The sequence below is a fragment of the Mastigoproctus giganteus genome, chromosome 9 (assembly GCF_048544385.1).
Source record: "Mastigoproctus giganteus isolate SK-2022 chromosome 9, ASM4854438v1, whole genome shotgun sequence".
NCBI lineage: Eukaryota > Metazoa > Arthropoda > Arachnida > Uropygi > Thelyphonidae > Mastigoproctus > Mastigoproctus giganteus.
Genome location: NC_143583.1, coordinates 63,697,447 through 63,719,721, shown reverse-complemented (window position 1 = coordinate 63,719,721; position 22,275 = coordinate 63,697,447). Strand labels below are relative to the sequence as shown.

The 22,275-nt window shown below is 38.5% G+C and overlaps 1 protein-coding gene across 1 annotated transcript in view; it reads right to left on the bottom strand.

Annotated features, from left to right (window-relative positions):
• mgl (low-density lipoprotein receptor-related protein megalin) overlaps nucleotides 1-22,275 on the bottom strand; it is a 1,043,262-nt gene that overhangs the window by 297,535 nt on the left and 723,452 nt on the right. Inside the window, exon 53 of the mRNA XM_090381453.1 lies at nucleotides 6,570-6,842. Within this exon, the coding sequence (XP_090237579.1) occupies nucleotides 6,570-6,842 (273 nt within the window). The remainder of the gene's footprint in view (nucleotides 1-6,569; nucleotides 6,843-22,275) is intronic.

The following is a 22,275-nucleotide window of genomic DNA, read 5'->3' as shown; positions in this document are numbered from 1 at the left end:
ATTCTCCCACTCTTTTCTGAACCAGTCCAAACACATGCTGCAAACAGCCATTCAATATCTAACTCCAAACTCCAGAACCAACTTTTTCTCTTCCTCATTTCTCCTTTCTACTTCCATTTTCTGGAACAAACTCCCTTCACAAGTATTTCCTGAAAAGGTTATTATTATTATATTAATACCACATGAAATTAATAATATAGTTTATTAGGATGTTCATCTAAATTACTATACATTAAGGTGATGTTACGGGTATCTTACAGATCCCCATCATCAGCCCATGCTGCTGACAGACTCCTCTTGCTGATGTTCCCAGAAACCTGATATGCATACCTTTCTGGGAGCATCGGCAAGAGGAGTCAATCATCAGCATGGTCTGATGATGGGTATCGGTAAGATCCCAGTAACATCACCTTAATGTATTAATATAGTAATAATAACCTTAATGGAAAACAAATACACAGCGTCCTTCCCTAACTATATTTCCTGAAAACTAAAGAAATTCAAGTTTAATGTTAACAAGTATCTTCTGTCTTCTCAACCATTAACTGATGTACAATACTAAAGTACTATAGATTCTATTGCCTTTCATGTTCCAGATTTTCATTAAAAAAAAAAAAAAAACACAAGAAAGATATATAAGATATATGGTTATATATGTATATGGATATCTTTCTACTCACATTTTACCTATTTAAACTCAAGAAGGAAAGACTCAAGAAGGAAAGGGATAAATCAGATTGGTCCACTGGATATTGATGGTTCAACAGCTGAGGATCCTGCTCAGGTGGCTAACAAACTAAACGAGTATTTTGCATCTACATTCCCATGTGAGGAGTTATTCAGGAAGGGGAATGTCGCAGGTGAAGTAAACATTGGCAGTGAGCTAGATGATTTTGTAATAACTGAGAGCAAAGTGGAGGAGAAATTGTTGAGGATAAACATAAAAAAGGCACCTGGGGTGGAGGGATCTATCCAGTTATATTAAAGGAGGCGGCAAAGGAAGTAAGCAAACCCCCCAGCCATAATTATGAGAGCTTCTTTGGACTCAGGGGAGGTACCCATAGACTGGAGATGTGCAAATGGAACCCCAATTCACAAAGGAGGATCAAAGGCTGACACATGTAATTATAGACCTGTTAGTTTAACTTCTGTTCCAGGAAAATTAATGGAGGCACTGGTTAAAGAAGCACTGCAGGATCATCTAGACAAGAATTCATTTACCGCTCAGACACAGCATTGTTTTGTTAAGGGAAGGTCTTGCCTGACCAATTTGATTGGATACTATGATGCAGTCACAAAAGAACTGGATGCAGGGAATAACTTTGATATTATATACTTGGATCTTTTGATACTGTTGCAGTCTGGAAGACTGCTGCACAAATTGGAGCAGTGTGGTATTGGAGGCAAATTGCTGCTATGGATAAAGGGATGGTTGAGTGGCAGAAGACAGAGAGTGGTAATCAATGGACACTGCTCAACGTGGACTAATGTTATTAGTGGAGTTCCTCAGGGTTCAGTGTTGGGTCTGTTGTCGTTTTCTGTATTTATAAATGATATTGATGATGGTATATCAAACTTAATGTCCAAGTCTGCAGACGATACAAAAGTTGGCAGGGTTGTTAAGGAGACTACTGATGCTATGCTGCTGCAACAGGATCTGGAAAGGTTGAGCAGATGGGCTGAGAGGTGGCAAATGAAGTTTAACATTGACAAATGTAAAGTACTACATATGGGAAACAGTAACCCCAGAGCAACGTATCAACTCTGCGGTACTACACTGACAGTGGTAGAGAATGAAAAGGACCTGGGGGTAATTGTGCAGGGAGATATGAAGTTCTCTGAGCAGTGCAGACGAGCTGCAAGAGTAGCTCATGGTGTCTTGTCAATGATATACAAGAATTTTTCTAGCAGGGATAGGGAGGTGATTATTCCCTTGTATAAGGCAATGGTCAGGCCACACCTTGAGTACTGTATACAGGTCTGGAGGCCTCATTTCAAGAAGGATGTAGAGCTGCTGGAACGAGTACAGAGAAGGGCAACAAGATTAGTGAATGGAACAACGGGTTGCTCTTATGAAGAAAGGTTTAAGTTTTGTAAATTACAGAGTCTGGAGACTAGGCACCTGCGAGGTGATCTGATAGAGGGTATAAGGCCTTGAATGGTTTGAGCATGCTCAATGCTGATGGGATTTTTCCTCTTGCTTAGAATAATCATCTGAGAGGGCATAAATTCAAATTGCGGAAAGACAGATGTAGGATAGATGTGCGGAAATTTGCGTTTAGCCAGTGGGTAGTTGGTTGGTGGAACAGACTTACATCACTTGTTTTTTTTGTTGAAGTTGATAGCCTAAACAAATTTAAGGCTCAGCTGGACAGGTATTTTGAACGAATGGAGGGGTGAAATGGGAGTGGTGTTTTTTTTTTTTTTTTGGCTGACGCTGAATAAGCTTTCTTTCTTGCATCATATGCCTCTACTAATGCTAATGCTAATGCTAATTTTCTAGCTTACTCCTATATTACTTTGAACAAATAAAATAAATTGTTCCTGTTTAAAATGAAAAAAAAAAAAAAAAAAAAAAGTCTGATTTTGTATTTTTCAGGAATACAAAATATTTTTTTCATTGTACAATTTCTATATGTAAAATTTCATTGTATGTAATATTAATATTTTTTTATTGTAAATTGTATTTTTTTTTCCTAATTGTAACTTAAGATTAAATGTATAACTTTATTTAATTGTAACTAAATTTCTATTTCAGACAGCAAATATTTTTTCTTAAATATTAAATTATAACTTTATATTTTTCTATATCCAGAAATTATAACCTAAAAGGCTTCTAGTTATCCAAACAACAACAATCATAATGAGCTAGAAACTTCTTAGAAGATAATTCTCCTAACTAAGTAGAAGTTTTTAGTACATCCCTGGCAACAAATGTCATCAATTTGTTCTTACAAGTTCAGTATTTAAGAATTTGATGCCCTTCAGTTTGGCCTTGGGCTCAATGTGTGCCAAAGGTCTGACCGATTATTGAAGCATAGTCTAAATTAAATAACCACCTGAGAAGCATCATGTCATCCAGCAGATGAATAGTTTTAAATTCAGAAGTAAGCTCATCCCAAATACATGCTTAATAACTGCTTAGTAAGAATAATAACATGGTTGTGTAAAAAACAGATATGGGCAAATAAAATTGTACGAACTGACTATAACAATAAACTAGATTATACTGTCCAAGACACAGAGACTTATAAAATAGACAATTCAATTTCCATAACTTCAGTCAAGAATAAAATTGAAAAGAAATAGAGAAGACTTGAGTGAAGTGTTTAAGGCTCTGAGAGGCATAAGAAAAATGAATGAGGACAAAATTTTCATGGTTATAAATGATTCTAGAACAAGGGGCCATAATTTCAAGTTAGTGGGGGGCTCCCCCCATTTTAGCCAGCGAGTTATAAATTACTGAAAAAGTTATAAATTATTCAAAGGTCAGCTGGATAATTATAATCTATGCGTTTCCCTACTCCTACGGGAGGAGGGAAACGCATAGGTTGTCTACTTCCTTTTCTCTTATTAATTATTATTATTTTATTTCATTTATTTTTTGTTATTTTATTTTATTATTATTTTTTTCTTTTTGGCTGGTGATAAGCCATAGGCTTCCTTGCACCATGTGGCCATTGCTAATACTAATACTAATACAAGAAAAATTAAGTTGATCACAATATACTGATATATGGAATACAGTAATGCCTTTTCTATATGGCATCATCAAAGCCCATAAAGCTTTTATCCCCTATGCATGATTGTGTCATATCTCCCATCTATATAGTATTTAAGTGGAAGAGCCTCATGATATGTGGTAGAATGACTAACGTATAAATCAGTGCAATCGCATCAGTTTAGCCATTTACCAAAGTTTAAATTGGCATCATTTTAATTATATCTCATATTGTGAATACCTTCACAACAAGTTGCCATGGTATTACAGTACCTGGAATAAGTAATGCTTCACCAATGCAGAAGACTAATGCTACTTATTCTTGGTGGTGGATACCACCACCCAGACAGCACTGTTTTGAGGTTTATTGGCCTCTCATCAGTGGATGGGTAGGTACCCTGGTGTTCCAATAGTGACAATCCAGTTATGAAGTATAACTCCACAATATGAGAGATGCCTGATGGTGTGCACTGATTTAGACTAAAGGATATTTTTGCCTAGACTGCAAAGGAGTTTACTGACATATGGGTTAGTGCAAATTGCATCATTTTTATACATGTAGGTATAAAATTATCATCTACCCAGGTAGAAGAATTGGCATAATTTGAATTATATCTCATATTCACAATATGAGATATAATTAAAATGATGCCAATTAATTTTTTTTCTTAAAAAGAATGAAAATTTTAAAAATGATTTTATTAAATTAAACTAAACACATCCTGAGTATCGCTGTATAAATTGCATAAATATGATAAATGTATTATTAAAATAATAATAATAACAATAATAATAATAAAGGGGCTGCGATTAGCCCAGTGGATACTATGCCAGACCACTAATATATCATGGACTTGAGTTCAAATCACGCACCAAGAAGAAAAAAAAAATTGTTGGGGAGAAAAAAAGCGAAAGTCGCTTCAATGGGTCTACCTCCCCCAAGGTTGAAGTGACAGCTGAGGCAGAGAGCAACACACTACCCGGTTTCACTCCCAATAACTACCACTCACTACTGGATGCAAAAGGCCAATGCTAAATAGGTCCACCTCCACAGATGGATGAAGATGAGAGGTAGAAATATTGAACATACTGCATCGAGTGTGGTGCAGGATAAAGTCAGTATTCGGGCCTTAGGGAGAGGGATCAGTTAAAAAAATTCAGAGGCAGTCTCTGATGATAGTGGAGCAAGTGGCATTGTCTCCTGTATGGCTACAACAACTGAGAAGCAAGGCCATCTAGCCCAACCAGTTGGAAGTGCTTCCTGCACAGCTGTGCTAGTAACCACCCAGGAAGGAAGGAAGATGCCAATGCATGAAGTGGAGCATCGTAATGAATATGTTCATCATACATGCATACTACAAAGTAATGAAGCTAGAGACAGACAAAGACAAAGAACCACGAGCCAGGGAAGAAATACCTTGACACCCTCAAGTAGAAACTCCTGGCACTTAACAAGAGACTTTGCCATTTCAGGGAGGAAAAGAGAACATGATATTTGATGAAAGCCAGAGAGCCTTCTACAGGAAAATTGGTCAAGTGGAGAAGGAAGGCAAATGGATCGACCAACCAAAAGGCACTCAAGGAGCAACCTGTGGAGCAGTAAAGTTAGCCATAACGGCTGTGCCCCGTGCATAGATCTAAAATGGAAGAACACTAAGGATGTACAAGAGGTAACAGAATGGGAAAAAGAATACAACAGTCAATCAGGAAGTCCCACAACTGGCAAACTCCAGGAATAGACAACATCCATAACACTGGTACAAGAAATTCAGCACCCCCCCCCCCCCCCCCCGACACACACACTAAGCAGTTCACCCAGATAATAAGGCATCCTGACACAATCCCAGTCTCTGAGTCAATGAATGACCTACCTTAAGGCACAAACACAACAAACCCAGTAAAGTACTAACCAATCGTCTGTCTCCCAACAATGTAAAAGATCCTGACTAGCTGCATAACTAAGAAGGTATCAGACCACTTGGACAGCCAGAGCATCATGGCCAAGCAGCAGAAGGGATGTAAGCATTTGAGCAAAGGATGCAAGGAACAACTGACCAATAATGCTGCAGTTATGGAGCAAGCCTACAAACCTGTATATGACCTACATCAACTACTGCATGGCCTTTGACTCCATGGCCCATAGCTGGCTGGTAGAGATACAGAAGATCTACAAAATAAAACTGACACTGACACTTTCTAGAAGCAATCATGATGAAATAGAGGACAAACATCAATGTTGAGACTTCACAACTAAACCAATCTCCCATCAGAAGAGGAACCTACCAGGAAGATGCCTTGAGCTTACTATAGTTCTGTCTACTACTCAGCCCACTGTCCACCATACTCAATAACAGAATGTATGGATATGCCCTAAAATAAGGAAGGCAGAAACTGTACATGGATAACATCAAAATTTATGCAGCAACTGACAACTCAAAGAGCTATACAGAATCACCGAAGAGTTCAGCACTGACATTGGGATGCAATTTGGCCCAGACAGTGCAAGACCCATGGATTGCATCAAGGACATTTAGTCAGATGAAACTACCAGATGAAGACTGGTGAAGAGATTGAAGCCACAACAGAGAGAGAGAAAGAGAGAGTGCTACAAATATCTGGGGATGGTGCAGGTTAACAGTTAGAACAATAGTTCAAAATTCAAAAACTTCACATAATGTCTTTTGGCAATTATATTAGAATTCTAATGACCAATAATGCTGTACTTAAACAGTGTATACCATATTATTACTTTTTTTTAAATGAGTTCTTATTTCTTTAAATGTTATATTTAACTTGTATTAGTATTAATTACTTTGATTATTTTATTAATTATTTTGATAATACTTACTGCAATTTTTTGGTTCATCTGAACCATCTCCACAATCATTATCATGATCACACACCCAATCCTTATTAATGCAACGGTTATTAGTACATTGGAACTGATCTCCCTCACATGGCTCTGGAGCTGGACAATTGTGTAAAGTACTATTCTCATCAGCACCATCCACACAATCAGGATCTCCATCACACACCCATCGTTTAGGGATACATGAAGCACGACCCCACTGTTTATTCTGAGGACAAGTGAATTCCTTTTCTGAATCACATTCACGTGTTTCTAAATGGTTTAAAAAAAAAACAACAGATATTTAAACAATTTGAAAAACATAAAATAAAATGATAACATATATGTATAGTAAAATACTTGTTCATGAAACTGAGGGGACCACAAAAGTCATTTGTTGAAAGTAATTTTATTAAATATAAAGATATATGACTTAATTGATTTGTTCAACTCAAATTCAGTAGTTAATGCAGGACACAGTGAATAACATAATTATATACAGATGTGTGAAACATAGGTAAGCATAGATAAAAAGTTTATAAAACTGCCAGGGTGTTTTCTGTTTTAAATGTGTGTTTTGTAACTACTGTATTATCCACTGTAAGTAAACATAAATATATCACATTTAGATATACATTTCTACTAAGAGGGAAATAACTTGTTATTGGTATTCTGTGCCAACGGGCAATATCATTTGACATAATTTCCATTCACACAAATGTGGATGGAAATACAATATCATTTGTATGGAAAGGGGAGGGGGAAACATTTATGGTGAAAAGACCAAGAAAGATGAAATGATTTTTAGCTAACAGTAATACTAATATTGGTAGTTTAAAGTCATATTCTTATCATTTAACGAGATCATTTGAACTATTGGGAACGTGGAAATTCATTAATTTTATATCAATTTCATGCTTAAGAATATCAGAATAAAAACAGTATCATTTCATTTGAAAAGGAGAAAGTTAAAATTTAAAGCCCACAGAGATAAAAATATTTTAAGCCATCATAAAAAGTAAATTTCAAAGCTTATTTAGAATGATAAACAAATAGTTGGTCTGTGTTTCATTGTTGTCGTAGTTATGTACTGGTTTACTTTCTATTCACTACTCATTGGCTTGCCACACAACTGGCATATCCTAATTTATTTATATATTTTTCATAGTTTATACATATATATACTCAGTGATCACCAAATTATGACCACCCCATCTTTAATGGACTATGCAACATAACTCACAATAAAGCTGAACAGCTTTGTACTCTAGAGCAGTGGTAATTTGCATCTAGTTGTGCAAGACTTAGTGATAAAGTGGCAGTTATGAGACATAGTAAAGATATCACACAGTTTCAAAAGGGCATGATTGTGAGAGCTTGTGCACAAGGTGCTTCCATATCGGAAATGGCACATCTTGTCATTGCTCACAGTCCACTTAAGATCTACAAAGAATGGTGTTGAATGGGTCAAACCACTTCCCACTGACAGAATTATAAAGGATTATGCAGGGTGGATATTTGTGGTGAGTGAAGGATATAGCACAATGTATGGGTTCAACAGCAGGTTACTGTGTGACAGTTGACATCACAATACAATGGGGAATGCAAGAACAAAATCCCAAATGATGGTAAGCCGCACACTCAGATGTATGGGGACAACCTGAGAGACACCTCAATCAGATCACCGCCCAGGTGCCTAGTCTCCAGCCACTGCAATTTGCAGCAATTTAGCCTCTCTTGGTAAGAGAATCCCTTCATTCCCCTCACCAATCTTGTCGCCCTTCTCTGTACATGCTCAAGCAAATAGACATCCTTCCTAAAATGAGGCCTCCAGACCTGTACGCAGTACTCGAGGTGTGGCCTGACCATTGCCATATACAGAGGGACAATCACCTCCTTTTCCCTGCTAGCAAAATTCCTATATATCATTGACAAAACCCCATGACCTGCCCGGGCAGCCTGTCTGCATTGCTCAGAAAACTTCATATCTGACTGCACAATTACTCCCAGGTCTTTTTCATTTTCTACCACCTTAAGTGTAGTACCACACAGTTGGTACTTTTCTCTCGGGTTACTTCTACCCATATGCAGTATGCATTTGTCAAGGTTAAACTTCAGTTGCCACTTCTTAGCCCATCTGCCCAAATTATCTAGATCCTGTTGCAGTAGCACACTGCCATTACTGTCATTAACAACCCGGCCAACCTTTGTATCATCTGCAAACTTCGACATTAAGCCTGATATACCTTCATCAATATCATTGATAAATATCCAAAACAACAGTGGACCCAACACCGAATCCTGTGGGACTCCACTAATAACATTAGTCCACGAAGAGCAGCACCCACTGATTACCACCCTCTGTCTTCTTCCACTTAGCCATCCTTTTACCATACAGTAATCTCTGAATAACTTACCACTTGAGTGTGACTACTCTTAGGTTGCATGCTAGAGAATGAAAGGTACTTAGAGGTAATTTTAACTTTGCCGTGAAGCCATCTGAGCAATAGTTTACTACTTACCTTTGGGGTTCTGAAAATGATGAACAAGAATTTTTCCAGGAGGGATAAGGAAGTGATTATCCTGTTTTTATAAGGCAATGTTTTGGCTAAATATTGAGTACTGCTTACAGGTCTGCAAGCCTCAAAGAAGAAAGATGTGGATCAGTTGCAATGAGTGCAGAGAAGAGCAAAAAGATTAGTGAAGGATGCAAAAAGTTATTTCTACCATGAAAGACTTTAGCTCTGCAAATCAGCATTAGCATTAGCATTAGTAGAGGCATATGATGCAAGAAAGCAAGCTTATGCAGCATCAGCCAAAACAAACAAAAAAAAAAAACTTCCGTTTCACCCCTCCGTTCGTTCGAAATACCTGTCCAGCTGAGCCTTAAATTTATTTAAGCTATCAAATTCCACAACAAGGGATGAAAGTCTGTTCCACCAACCAACTACACACTGGCTAAAGGCAAATTTTCGCACATCTATCCTACATCTGTCTTTCCTCAATTTGAATTTATGCCCTCTCATGTGATTATTCTGAGCAAGAGGCAGAATCCCATCAGCATTGAGCATGCTCAAACCATTCAAGGCTTTATACACCTCTATCAGATCACCTCGCCGGTGCCTAGTCTCCAGACACTGTAATTTACAAAACTTAAGCCTTTCTTCGTAAGAGCAACCGTTTGTTCTATTCACTAATCTTGTTGCCCTTCTCTGTACTCGTTCCAGCAGCTCTATATCCTTCTTGAAATGAGGCCTCCAGACCTGTATACAGTACTCAAGGTGTGGCCTGACCATTTCCTTATACAAGGAAATAATCAGCTCCTTATCCCTGCTGGAAAAATTTCTGTATATCATTGATAAGACTCCATGAGCTACTCTTGCAGCCAGTCTGCATTGCTCAGAGAACTTCATATCTGCCTGCACAATTACCCCCAGGTCCTTTTCATTCTCTACCACTGTCAGTGTAGTACCAAAGAGTTGGTATGCTGCTCTGGGGTTGCAGTTTCCCATATGTAGTACTTTACATTTGTCAATGTTAAACTTCATTTGCCACCTCTCAGCCCATCTGCTCAACCTTTCCAGATCCTGTTGCAGCAGCATAGCATCAGTAGTCTCCTTAACAACCCTGCCAACTTTTGTATCGTCTGCAGACTTGGACATTAAGTTTGATATACCATCATCAATATTATTTATAAATACAGAAAACAATAATGGACCCAACACTGAACCCTGATGGACTCCACTAATAACATTACTCCACGACGATCAGTGTCCATTGATTACCACTCTCTGCCTTCTCCTCCTCAACCACCCCTTTATCCATAGCAGCAATTTGCCTCCAATGCCACACTGCTTCAATTTGTGTAGCAGTCTTCCATGTGGAACAGTATCAAAAGCCTTTCTAAGATCCAAGTATATAATGTCAAAGTTATTCCCTGCATCCAGTTCTTTTGTGACTGCATCATAGTATTCAATGAAATTGGTCAGGCAAGACTTTCCTTTAATAAAACCATGCTGTGTCCGAGCTATAACTGAAGTCTTGTCTAGATGATCCTGCAGTGCTTCTTTAAACAGAGCCTCCATTAATTTTCCTGGAACAGAAGTTAAACTAACAGATCTATAATTACTTGTGTCACCCTTTGATCCTCCTTTGTGAATTTGGGGTCACATTTGCACATCTCCAGTCTATGGGTACTTCACCTGAGTCGAAGGAAGCTCTAATAATTATGTCTAAGGGTTTGCTTATTTCCTTTGCTGCCTCCTTTAATATAACTGGATAGATCCCATCCACCCCATGTGCCTTTCTTGTGTTTATCTTCAACAATTTGTCTTCCACTTTAATCTCAGTTATTACAAGATTATCTAGCTTACTGCCAGAGTTGAATACACCTCTGGCATTCCCCTCGCTGAATAACTCCTCATGTTTGAATGTCGATGCAAAATATTCATTTGGTTTGTTAGCTACCTGAGCAGGATCATTAACAGTTGAACCAATCTGATTCATTCCCTTCCTTCTAGAGTTTACATAAGTAAAGAAAACTCTTTGCTGTTTTTCTTTGCATCCTTTGCCAAAGATTTCTCGCAATCTGCCTTCACCTGCCTAACCTCCTTTGTAACTTGGTTACAGATCAACTTATATCTATCATAGGCTTCTCTGTCACTTGTTAATTTATATGTATCCCATGCATTTCTCTTCTCTGCCATATGTCTCATTAGTTCATCTGACATCCATTTAGGCCTAAACCTTGAACAATATTTCTTAGTTGGTATGTAAAGCTTAGTAGCTTCCAAGATAAGTTCTTTGAATGCTTCCCATTTTGAATTTCCTGTTGGTAACATCATCAGTTGGTCCCACTGTATAGAATTTAAATACTATCTCACACCATCGTAGTTGCCTTTACGAAAGCAATAACCCTTCCCTTTACCCCTGATGGTAGTTACCTCTTTTAGTAAATCCCACTTCAGCACACTGTGATCACTGCCACCTAGTGGTTCCTCTATCTGCAGATTCTTAATGCATGAAGAATCACTACTGATAATCAAATCAGAGGAGGGAGGCAAAACGGGAGGCAACTAGAGGGAGTATTATGACCTCTAGTTGCCTCCCGAACATGGTGATGTAGAAAACAATCATCTAATAAATATGCAAAAGCCTTGCTATTGTGTGAGTGACCAACCCACAAATTACAGCACTTGGAAAAGATATACTTGCAAGGAGAACTGATGGAAGCAGTTAAAACTTTAAATGGATTGAGTAAACTAAATGCTGCTGCTGGCATGCTCATGCTTTTTTTGGGACAACAATACATAAGGAGACATAAACTTAAATTGAAAGATGCGTGATAGATATATGAAAATTTGCTTTCAACCAGAGAGTATTGTTTGTTAGAACAAACTTTTATCTGGTAGTGTGGAATTAGGTAATTTGGATAAATTCTGGAAAAGACTTGTTAAATTATCAGAGGGGGATAGATAGATGGGGTTAGTAGGATTACTTTTTTTTTTTTTTTGTCCTGTATCAACATTCTTTCTTGCATCAATTTCAAATACTAATACTATTAGTAATAATAAAATGGAATGGGTATATCAAATATCAAATATTTATAAAAATAATATTTATATAGAATTTGAAATTGGCAAAAACTTATTTGTTATTTTATTTGCTTAAAAATTTCATTTTAGAAGATTGAAGAGAGGAATGATGATGGCTTAAGAGATCTTATTATGGTTGGTGGTTTTTGTTTTTACTGAATTTTGCATTTCATGAGCAGTCCTCAAAAACTGAAAAATTATGTAGCTTTTTGTTTGCCTTTCAGCATATAATGGAAATTCTGAAGAATATTTGGCGAAGGTAAAGAAAGCCTGCACGAGAACGACGAGAAACGTCGGATAACTTACGCGGAAAATTAGTTTGCCGATACGGCACTCTAGCGCTGCTCACTCGGTAAACAGACGGTAGGTGTTAACGGTCTGGAGCAAAGTCGAGAACGATATACTGATTGACAGGTAGGCGTGGCAAACGACGTGCTGATTGGTGCGCGAACACAACACACGATAACATCGGTTTAGTATCACTGTAGCAGCACTAATGGTAACTTGTCCTAATCGTACATGCCCTAACATTTACTGTAACGGTGAAAAAAGATCAGGTTACCTCGACTTGAATCCCATGGGAGCTTGAACCCCTCCCGAAGTGGAGGGGGTAACCTAACCTTTTTTCTTTAGAATCAGTCATATTTAGAAATACATTCATAAAAAAATAAATTTTTTTATGACCGTATTTTTATTTTCTTGTTCAATAATATGCCCTAATGGGTGAAAATAGGTCAGGTTACCTCCACTTGAATCCCATGGGAGCTTGAACCTCTCCCGAAATGGAGGGGGTAACCTAACCTTTTTTCTTTAGAATCATGAGTGGACTAGCACATAAATTGTTTATTAATAAAATATTAATTTTTTTTATTAATGTACTTTTATTTTTAAAGACACTCATGCGGATACACACGTATCATAACGTCAATCAGCACCTTAATAGCTTGTCGTCTGTCGCGCCCACCACCAATCATTTCATTGTTTGCCACGCCTACCTGTCAATCAGTATATCGTTCTCGACTTTGCTCCAGTCCGATAACACCTACCGTCTGTTTACCGAGTGAGCAGCGCTAGAGTGCCGTATCGGCAAACTAATTTACCGCGTAAGTTATCCGACGTTTGTCGTCGTTCTCGTGCAGGCTTTCTTTACCCAAGCCGAATATTTTTTTAAATTCTGATAATAGTATAATTGGCTGCACCTGCTCTCTGCCAAACGTTATTGAGTTGTCAAATTATATTTTAAAAAAAATCTATAATTACAGTAATGTAAAAGATTTTGTAATGTCAGTCACATAAAACTATTTTATATTTTCTTGGAAAATCATTTTCTCTGGAATATCATTTTAATGCACTGTATTTGCATTATTTAAGACATATGATGAAAGAAAGCATGCTTATACAGCATCAGCCAAAAAAAAACCCAAAAAACTTTCCATTTTACCCATCCGGTCACACCAAATGTTTGTCTAATTCAACCTTAAATTTATTTAAGCTATCAATTTCCACAACAACAGATGAAAGTCTGTTCCAGCAATCAACTACCCGCTGGCTAAAGGCAAACTTCTGCACATCTAATCTACAACTGTCTTTCCCCAATTTGAATCTATGCTCCCTCAAGATTCTTAATCTTAGCAAGCGGAAGTATCCCATCAGCATTGAGCCTGCTCTAACCATTCAAGGCCTTATACACCTCAATCAGATAACTTCACAGGTGTCTAGTCTCCAGATGCTGCAATTTGTACAACTTAAGCCTTTCTTTGTAAGCGCACCCTTTTGTTCCTCTAACCAATCTTCTTGCCCTTGTCTGTACTCATTCTAGCATCTCTACATCATTCCTAAAATTCGCACCCTTTCTATTTAAGTGTATTACATCCCTGTAAAAGCAGTCTCTCCTGTAGTAGTAGTAGTAGTAGTGGCATGTGATGCAAGAAAGCAAGTGTATGAGCTAATGCAGCATCAGCCAAAAAAAAAAAAAAAAAATTACACCATTCCCTCCAAATGCCTGTCCAGTTCCTCCTTAAATTTATTCAACCTATCAACTACAACGACAGATGGAAGTTTTTTCCAGCAATTAACCACCCGCTGGCTAAAGGCAAATTTCCGCACATCTATTCTACATCTGTCCTTTCTTAATTTGAATTTATGCCCCCTTAGGTTCAAAATCTGAACAAGTGGAAGGATCCCATCAGAATTCAGTGTGCTCAACCCATTCAAGGCCTTATACACCTCAATCAGATCACCACGCAGGTGCCTAGTCTCCAGCCACTGCAATTTGCAGAAATTAAGCCTCTCTTCGTAAGAGGATCCCTTCATTCCCCTCACCAATCTTGTTGCCCTTCTCTATACATGCTCAAGTAAATCTATATCCTTCCTAAAATGAGGCCTCCAGACCTGTACGCAGTACTCAAGGAGTGGCCTGACCATTGCCTTATAGAGAGGAACAATCACCTCCTTCTCCCTGCTAGCAAAATTCCTATATATCATTGACAAAACCCCATGACCTGCCCTGGCAGCCTGTCTGCATTGCTCAGAAAACTTCATATCTGACTGCACAATTACTCCCAGGTCTTTTTCATTTTCTACCACCTTAAGTGTAGTACCACACAGTTGGTACGTTTCTCTGGGGTTACTTCTACCCATATACAGTACTTTGCATTTCTCAAGGTTAAACTTCAGTTGCCACTTATTAGCCCATCTGCCCAAATTATCTAGATCCTGTTGCAGTAGCACACTGCCATTACTGTCATTAACAACCCTGCCAACCTTTGTATCATCTGCAAACTTCGACATTAAGCCTGATATACCTTCATCAATATCATTGATAAATATAAAAAACAACAGTGGACCTAACACCGAACCCTGTGGGACTCCACTAATAACATTAGTCCACGAAGAGGAGCACCCACTGATTACCACCCTCTGTCTTCTCCCACTTACCCATCCTTTTATCCATTGTAGCAACTTACCCTTAATACCATTCTGCTCCAATTTGTACAATAGTCTTCCATGCACAAGTGTCAAAAGCTTTCCTGAAATCCAAATATATGATATCAAAATTATTTTTTGCATCCAGTTCCTTTGTAACCACATCCTATCAAATTTGTAAGACAAGACTTTCCCTTAACAGATCCATGCTGTGTCTGAATTATTGCTGCAGTCTTGTCTAGATGATCCTGCAATGCATCTTTAACCAGTGACTCCATTATTTTACATGGAACAGAAGTTAAACTAACTCGTCTGTATATATTCGTGTCACCCCTCGATCCCCATTTGTGAATTGGGGATACATTTGCACATCTCCAGTCCATGGGAACCTCCCCTGAGTCCAAGGATGCTCTCATAATTATGGCTAAGGGTTTGCTTAGTTGCTTTGCCGCCTCCTTTAATATAACTGGATAGATCCCATCCACTCCAGGTGCTTTTCTTATGTTTAACTTCAACAATTTCTCCTCCACTTTGCTCCCAGTTATTACAAAATCATTACGTATCTTGCTACAATTTGATAACCTTCTGCCATTGTCAAACCTTAATAATTCCTCATGTGTGAATGTAGATGCAAAATACTCATTCAGTTTGTTTGCTATCTGAGTAGGATCATCAACATTCGAACCATCGATGTCAAGTGGACCAATCAGATTCATCCCCTTTCTTTTAGAGTTTATGTAAGTAAAGAAATCCTTGCTGTTTTTCTTAGCAACTTTTGCCAAGGGTTTCTCGTAATCTGCCTTCGCCTGCCTAACGTCCTTTCTGACCTGATTACAGACTAGCTTATATCTGCCATAGGCTTCTGAGTCGCTTGATAATTTATATGCATCCCATGCATTTTTCTTCTCTGTTACGAGCCTCATTAGTTCATTAGATAACCATTTAGGCCTAAACGTTGAATAATATTTCTTAATCGGTATGAAACTTTTAGTAGTTTCCACGATTAATTCCTTGAATGCTTCCCACGTAGAATTTACTATTGGTAACATCGTCAGTTGATCCCACTGTACTCACCTTTATGGAAGCAAAAACCTTTCCTTTACCCCTGATGGTAATTAAATCTTTAAGTAAATCCCACATCAGTACACTGTGATTACTGCCACCTAGTGGTTCCTTTATCTGCAAATTCTTAATACACGAATGATCACTGCTGATAACCAGATTAAGAGTATTACTTTCTCTGGTTGCCTCTCGAACATGCTGCTGCAGAAAATAATCATTCAATAAATCCTCAAAAGTCTGACTCATGTGTGAGTGACCAATCCACAAGTTCCAGTCAATATCTGGGATGTTAAAATCCCTCATTATAAGACATTCCGATTTACTAGCCCACTCTATTTCTCTGTACAATTGTTCATTGTACTCATTCAGTCTTTAGGCCTATAACACACTCCTACTCTTATTTTTGCTTTCGCAGTGCTTATGTCACACCAAACTGACTCAACAGTACACTGTTCATCTATATTAACTGGATGCACTTCTTTTGATTTTATGTTTTTCTTAAATAACAGCATAACATCTCCTCCGTTTCTATCCTGTCTATCCTTTCTGTACACATTGTACTCCCCAAATTCTAGTTCAGCATTCCTTATATCTGTGTGACACCACATCTCTGCTATCCCAACAATATCCGCCTTTGATGTCTTGACCAACACTTCAAATTCATCAAATTTATTTACTATACTTCTAGCATTGGTATTCATGCTCCTATTCCTATTCCTAGTTACCCTAACACATCCCATATACCCACCTATTTCAGGATGACTGGCATCCGTCCCTGAAACCCCCAACACCCCTCGCTTCAGGTCGCTACTTATTCTAATAGACGTTGTGCAAGAATCACCTTCACCTCTGCCTATGGCTATTGTTAAACTATTAGTCCTTATATCCCTCCAAGCTATCAGTTTTCCGACCCACCTAACACTGCCTCGATAGCATCAGCAAATATTCTTGCACCCTTTCTATTTAAGTGTATCCCATCTCTGTAGAAGCAGTCTCTCCTGTTAACAAGTACAGACCAGGCTGAAAAAAATTCTATCCCTTGAGCCTTGCACAATCTTTCCAGGGCCGAATTGATTGACAAGGCTCTCATCATATACTCCCTTCTATCGTGTCTGGGCAGAATTACAGACACTTTCAAATTCAACCCTAATTATCGGCTTTTGTTCAACAGTGACCTGTACTTGTTAAGTAATTCTGCCGGTCTCCTACTCTTAATACCATTAGTGCCAACGTGTAAAACTATATCACCTTTTGTGCCCTTAAAAGATGATATCCGCTCTGCAACGTCATCAACCTTTGCCCCTGTTAGCAAGCACAGACCACACTGAAAAAACTTTACCCCATGAGCCTTGCACAATCTCTTCAGGGCCGAATTGATTGACAAGGCTTTCATCATATACCCCCTTCTGTCATGTCTGGGCAAAATGGCAGACACATTGAAATTTAGCCCTAACTTACGATTTTTTTTCAACAATGACCTATAGCAGTAAGCCTTGATCCTAGTCACTAATTACTCTGCCAACTTTTCTATCAACTGAAAACTAAGACAATAAGCTTCGTATGCCTTCATCAAATTTGTTCATAAATATAGTAAACAATAAGGGCACCCAGTGCTGAACCCTGAAGAACTGTTGTTGTTGTTATTTGGTTTTTTTTAAGCATTAGCAACTAAGGCCATATTGATCCTGGATATGCGGTGGTCATTCCCTGACCTTTCCGCATCCTCTGTATTTGGTGGTGACGGGCTCGAACCCCGGTCTAATCAAGAAGCATGTGCTACGCACTGCTGCTCCTTCCCACCTGGCTACGGAGGCCCTGAAGAACTGCGGTAATAACATTGGTCCAAGGGCAGTATTCAGATTTATATAACCACCCCTGTTTTTAGTTGCTCAACTATCATTTAGACATAGCAATAATTTTCCTCTACTGCCACATGGCAGCAATTTGTAGAACACTTTCATGTGGAACAACGTCAATAACTTTATTGAAATCTAAATATATGATGTTGAAATTATGTTTTGCATAAAGATCCTTTGTTACTGCCTCATGATATCCAACCAGATTAGTCAGAAAAGGTCTCCCCTTAATAAATCCATGCTGTGATTTCCATATTAAAATCCATTTACTGCATTACTGTAAGTAAATGGATGTTGTACCGGTACCCTTAAAATGTGAGGCATATTAGAACTTGCCGTGATGCCCATCATAACCTAAAAGCTACAACTCAGACTACATGATAGAAGAGATGGGGAGTTGCTGGAGTTTTGCCCTAGAGACTAATATGAACTTCAAGCTTCAAGAAACAAAGTATTGCAACTGGAGATGAGAGTCATCCACCATCCAGTTTGAATCAACTTAGTTATTAGTACAGTGGATTCCAGTTATTTGGGCCACCAGTTAATGGGGGCAGCCGTTTATTTGAGGCAAATCTTAAAAAACAGAAACCAATTGAGAAAATAGCCAGGGTTTATTTCGCTTAATTGGGACAACATGCCATTTAATCGGGACAGGAGACCGAAGCACTGGAGATCAACCTACGATTGTCTCCGACGGTACGATGTGGTTCGGTCGAAATTCTGGTCACATCCATAAAACAAAAAAACAATTAGCAGTCACCTGTTTATTGGGCTTTTCTGTTAGTGAAATCTATCATAAATGGACAGTAAACTCGATCTTACTGAATTTGCGATAATACCGACAGCTGGAATTCTGTGGGTTATTACATTGAAATGTGTTTACACTTCCATGAAATCTTCAATCATATAAAAAAATTAATTTTCAGATCTTCTCTTCATTCGTATTTTTAAAGCTTTGTAACTCGTTACTCACTTGCGTGTATTGTGTTACTTTTTTTTTTTTTTTTTTTATGTGAGCCCCAAACACGAGAGGTATTAGAACCTATAGTACTTAGTACCGTGCTTGGGTTGGAAGTTGAGAAGACGAAAGAAGATATTTGTTGACATTGGACTTGAACTTCTGTAGATTGTAATTTTCAGGAAATACGTTGTTCCAGAAAACGGCAGTTGAATGAATAAATGAGGAAGAAGAAAAGTTGGTTCTGTGGGTTTGAAGTTGGACAGTAAATGGATGTTGGCTGGTGGTGGCACGTGTTCGGACTGTTTTGAAAGAGAGAGTGGGAATTATAAAAGCCAATTCAGAAGAATAGTGCCCATGGAAGTATCTGTAGAAGAGGCATGCAGCAGAAAGCGAGTGGAGAGACTCTGTTAGAGATGAATCATTATTAAACTAACTGCCCTCTTCTGAATGGAATCAAGAAGCCTGAGAGAGGTTTTGGGGGCACCACCCCAGATGTGGGAACAATATTCCGTGGCAGCGTGGATTTTTGATTTATACAGAGTGAGCAGCTGTTTCGAAGAAAAGTAACGCCGAGAGCAAAAGAGAAAATCAAGTTTTTAGATGCAGAGGAAGCAATATTTGTAATGTGCTTGTGCCAAGAGAGATTAGAAGTCAGGTAATCCCCAAAAGAGATATATCATTTTGCCTAGAAATCGGAGTGTCACTAAAGATAAGCATAGGAGCAGAAGAATCCTTTTTGCGAGATATAAGACAAGACTGAGTTTTAGAAGGATTGAAATCAACTAAGTTGTCTTTGCCCCACTGGAGAATTACCTGAAGATCGGCATTTAAGGAATTGGTAGCAGATTTTCGAGAAGTTGAAGCTGATTGAGCAGGACAAGGTTTCTCAAAATGGAAAGTGGAATGCAATGTGCTATCATCGGCAAAACTATGGATAGGATTTACAGTCAATGGAAGAAGGTCATTAATATACAAGAGGAAAAGAGTGGGAGAAAGAACTGAACCTTGGGGGACACAGGCATTAGTGGAGAAGTTAGAAGACAGAGAGCCATCTACCATCACCCTCAGTGAGCGATCAGAGAGAAAACTGGATAACCAATTACTAAAAAACATTGGCAAACCATAAGATGGAAGCTTGTTTAGAAGACCTTTATGCCAAACACGATCAAAAGCCTTCGAGATGTCAAGAGCAACTACTTGTGTTTCACCGAACCTTTCCATTGAATTAGTCCATAAATGGGTAACATAAGCCAGAATATCACCAGTGGATCGACACTGACGGAATCCATACTGGCGATCATTGATCAGACGGAAGGTTTCTAGGTTGTTTAAGAGTTGGCGGTTAATTAATTTCTCCATTAATTTAGAAAGAGTAGAAGTAATTGCAATGGGATGATAATTGGATGGGAGGGATTTGTCACTCTTTTTAGGAACTGGCTTTTTAGGATATGAGCAAATTTCCAAGCAGAAGGAAAAACACCTTTGGAATAAGAAAGTGAAAAAAGGCGGCAAAGAATAGGAGTAAGTTCAGGAGCACAGGTTTTGAGAACAAGTGGAGAAATACCATCAGGACCTGGAGCTTTCTTAGCATCAAGATTCATCAAAATCCTTCTGATATCCTTTTGACGGAAGACCACAGGAGGCATTGAATGGAGCATGTTGGGAATGGTGGGAGGTGTTTTACCAAGATCATTAATACATGAGCTGGAAGAAAAATGGGATGCTAGCAGGTCAGCTTTATCCTTGGCTGAAGTGACAACAGAACCATCTGGTTTGGACAGAGGTGGGAGCAGAGATGGGCAAAAGTTGCGGCCAATAGCTTTGGCAAGAGACCAGAATGATCAGCTACCATTAGGGTAAGAAGCAAGTTTTCTACTCTTAGCCTGTTCAAACTCTAGTTTGGACTGATTATAACTGCTTTACAATTGTTGCGAGCTTTGGTGTAGGCAGAAAATGAAACTGAAGAATTAGAAACAAGCCAATTACGATATGCAACATTCTTCTCTTGAACAGCCTTAGCACATTTATTGGAAAACCAAGGTTTAGATAAAAGACGAGATTTTAAAGTGGAGTGTGGGATAAAGGATTCCATTCCTGCAAGAATAATTTCACTGACACGATCTGAGCAAATGATGACATCAGAAGTTTTGAAACAGTAATCTGACCAAGGAAAAGAAGAAAAGAAGTCTTGCAACATAAGCCAGAATATCACCAGTGGATCGACACTGACGGAATCCATACTGGCGATCATTGATCAGACGGAAGGTTTCTAGGTTGTTTAAGAGTTGGCGGTTAATTAATTTCTCCATTAATTTAGAAAGAGTAGAAGTAATTGCAATGGGATGATAATTGGATGGGAGGGATTTGTCACTCTTTTTAGGAACTGGCTTTTTAGGATATGAGCAAATTTCCAAGCAGAAGGAAAAACACCTTTGGAATAAGAAAGTGAAAAAAGGCGGCAAAGAATAGGAGTAAGTTCAGGAGCACAGGTTTTGAGAACAAGTGGAGAAATACCATCAGGACCTGGAGCTTTCTTAGCATCAAGATTCATCAAAATCCTTCTGATATCCTTTTGACGGAAGACCACAGGAGGCATTGAATGAAGCGTGTTGGGAATGGTGGGAGGTGTTTTACCAAGATCATTAATACATGAGCTGGAAGAAAAATGGGATGCTAGCAGGTCAGCTTTATCCTTGGCTGAAGTGACAACAGAACCATCTGGTTTGGACAGAGGTGGGAGCAGAGATGGGCAAAAGTTGCGGCCAATAGCTTTGGCAAGAGACCAGAATGATCAGCTACCATTAGGGTAAGAAGCAAGTTTTCTACTCTTAGCCTGTTCAAACTCTAGTTTGGACTGATTATAACTGCTTTACAATTGTTGCGAGCTTTGGTGTAGGCAGAAAATGAAACTGAAGAATTAGAAACAAGCCAATTACGATATGCAACATTCTTCTCTTGAACAGCCTTAGCACATTTATTGGAAAACCAAGGTTTAGATAAAAGACGAGATTTTAAAGTGGAGTGTGGGATAAAGGATTCCATTCCTGCAAGAATAATTTCACTGACACGATCTGAGCAAATGATGACATCAGAAGTTTTGAAACAGTAATCTGACCAAGGAAAAGAAGAAAAGAAGTCTTGCAGGTCATCTCATTTTGCATTCTTGTAATGCCAAACAACACGATGTTGGGAATAGCCATGAGATAAAGGTTCCATTGGAGAAGAGACAATCACCAAGTTGTGATCTGAAGTGCCTAAAGGGCCTCTCACTTCGACCGTGTACTTAGAAGGGTTGTTTTTGAGAAAAA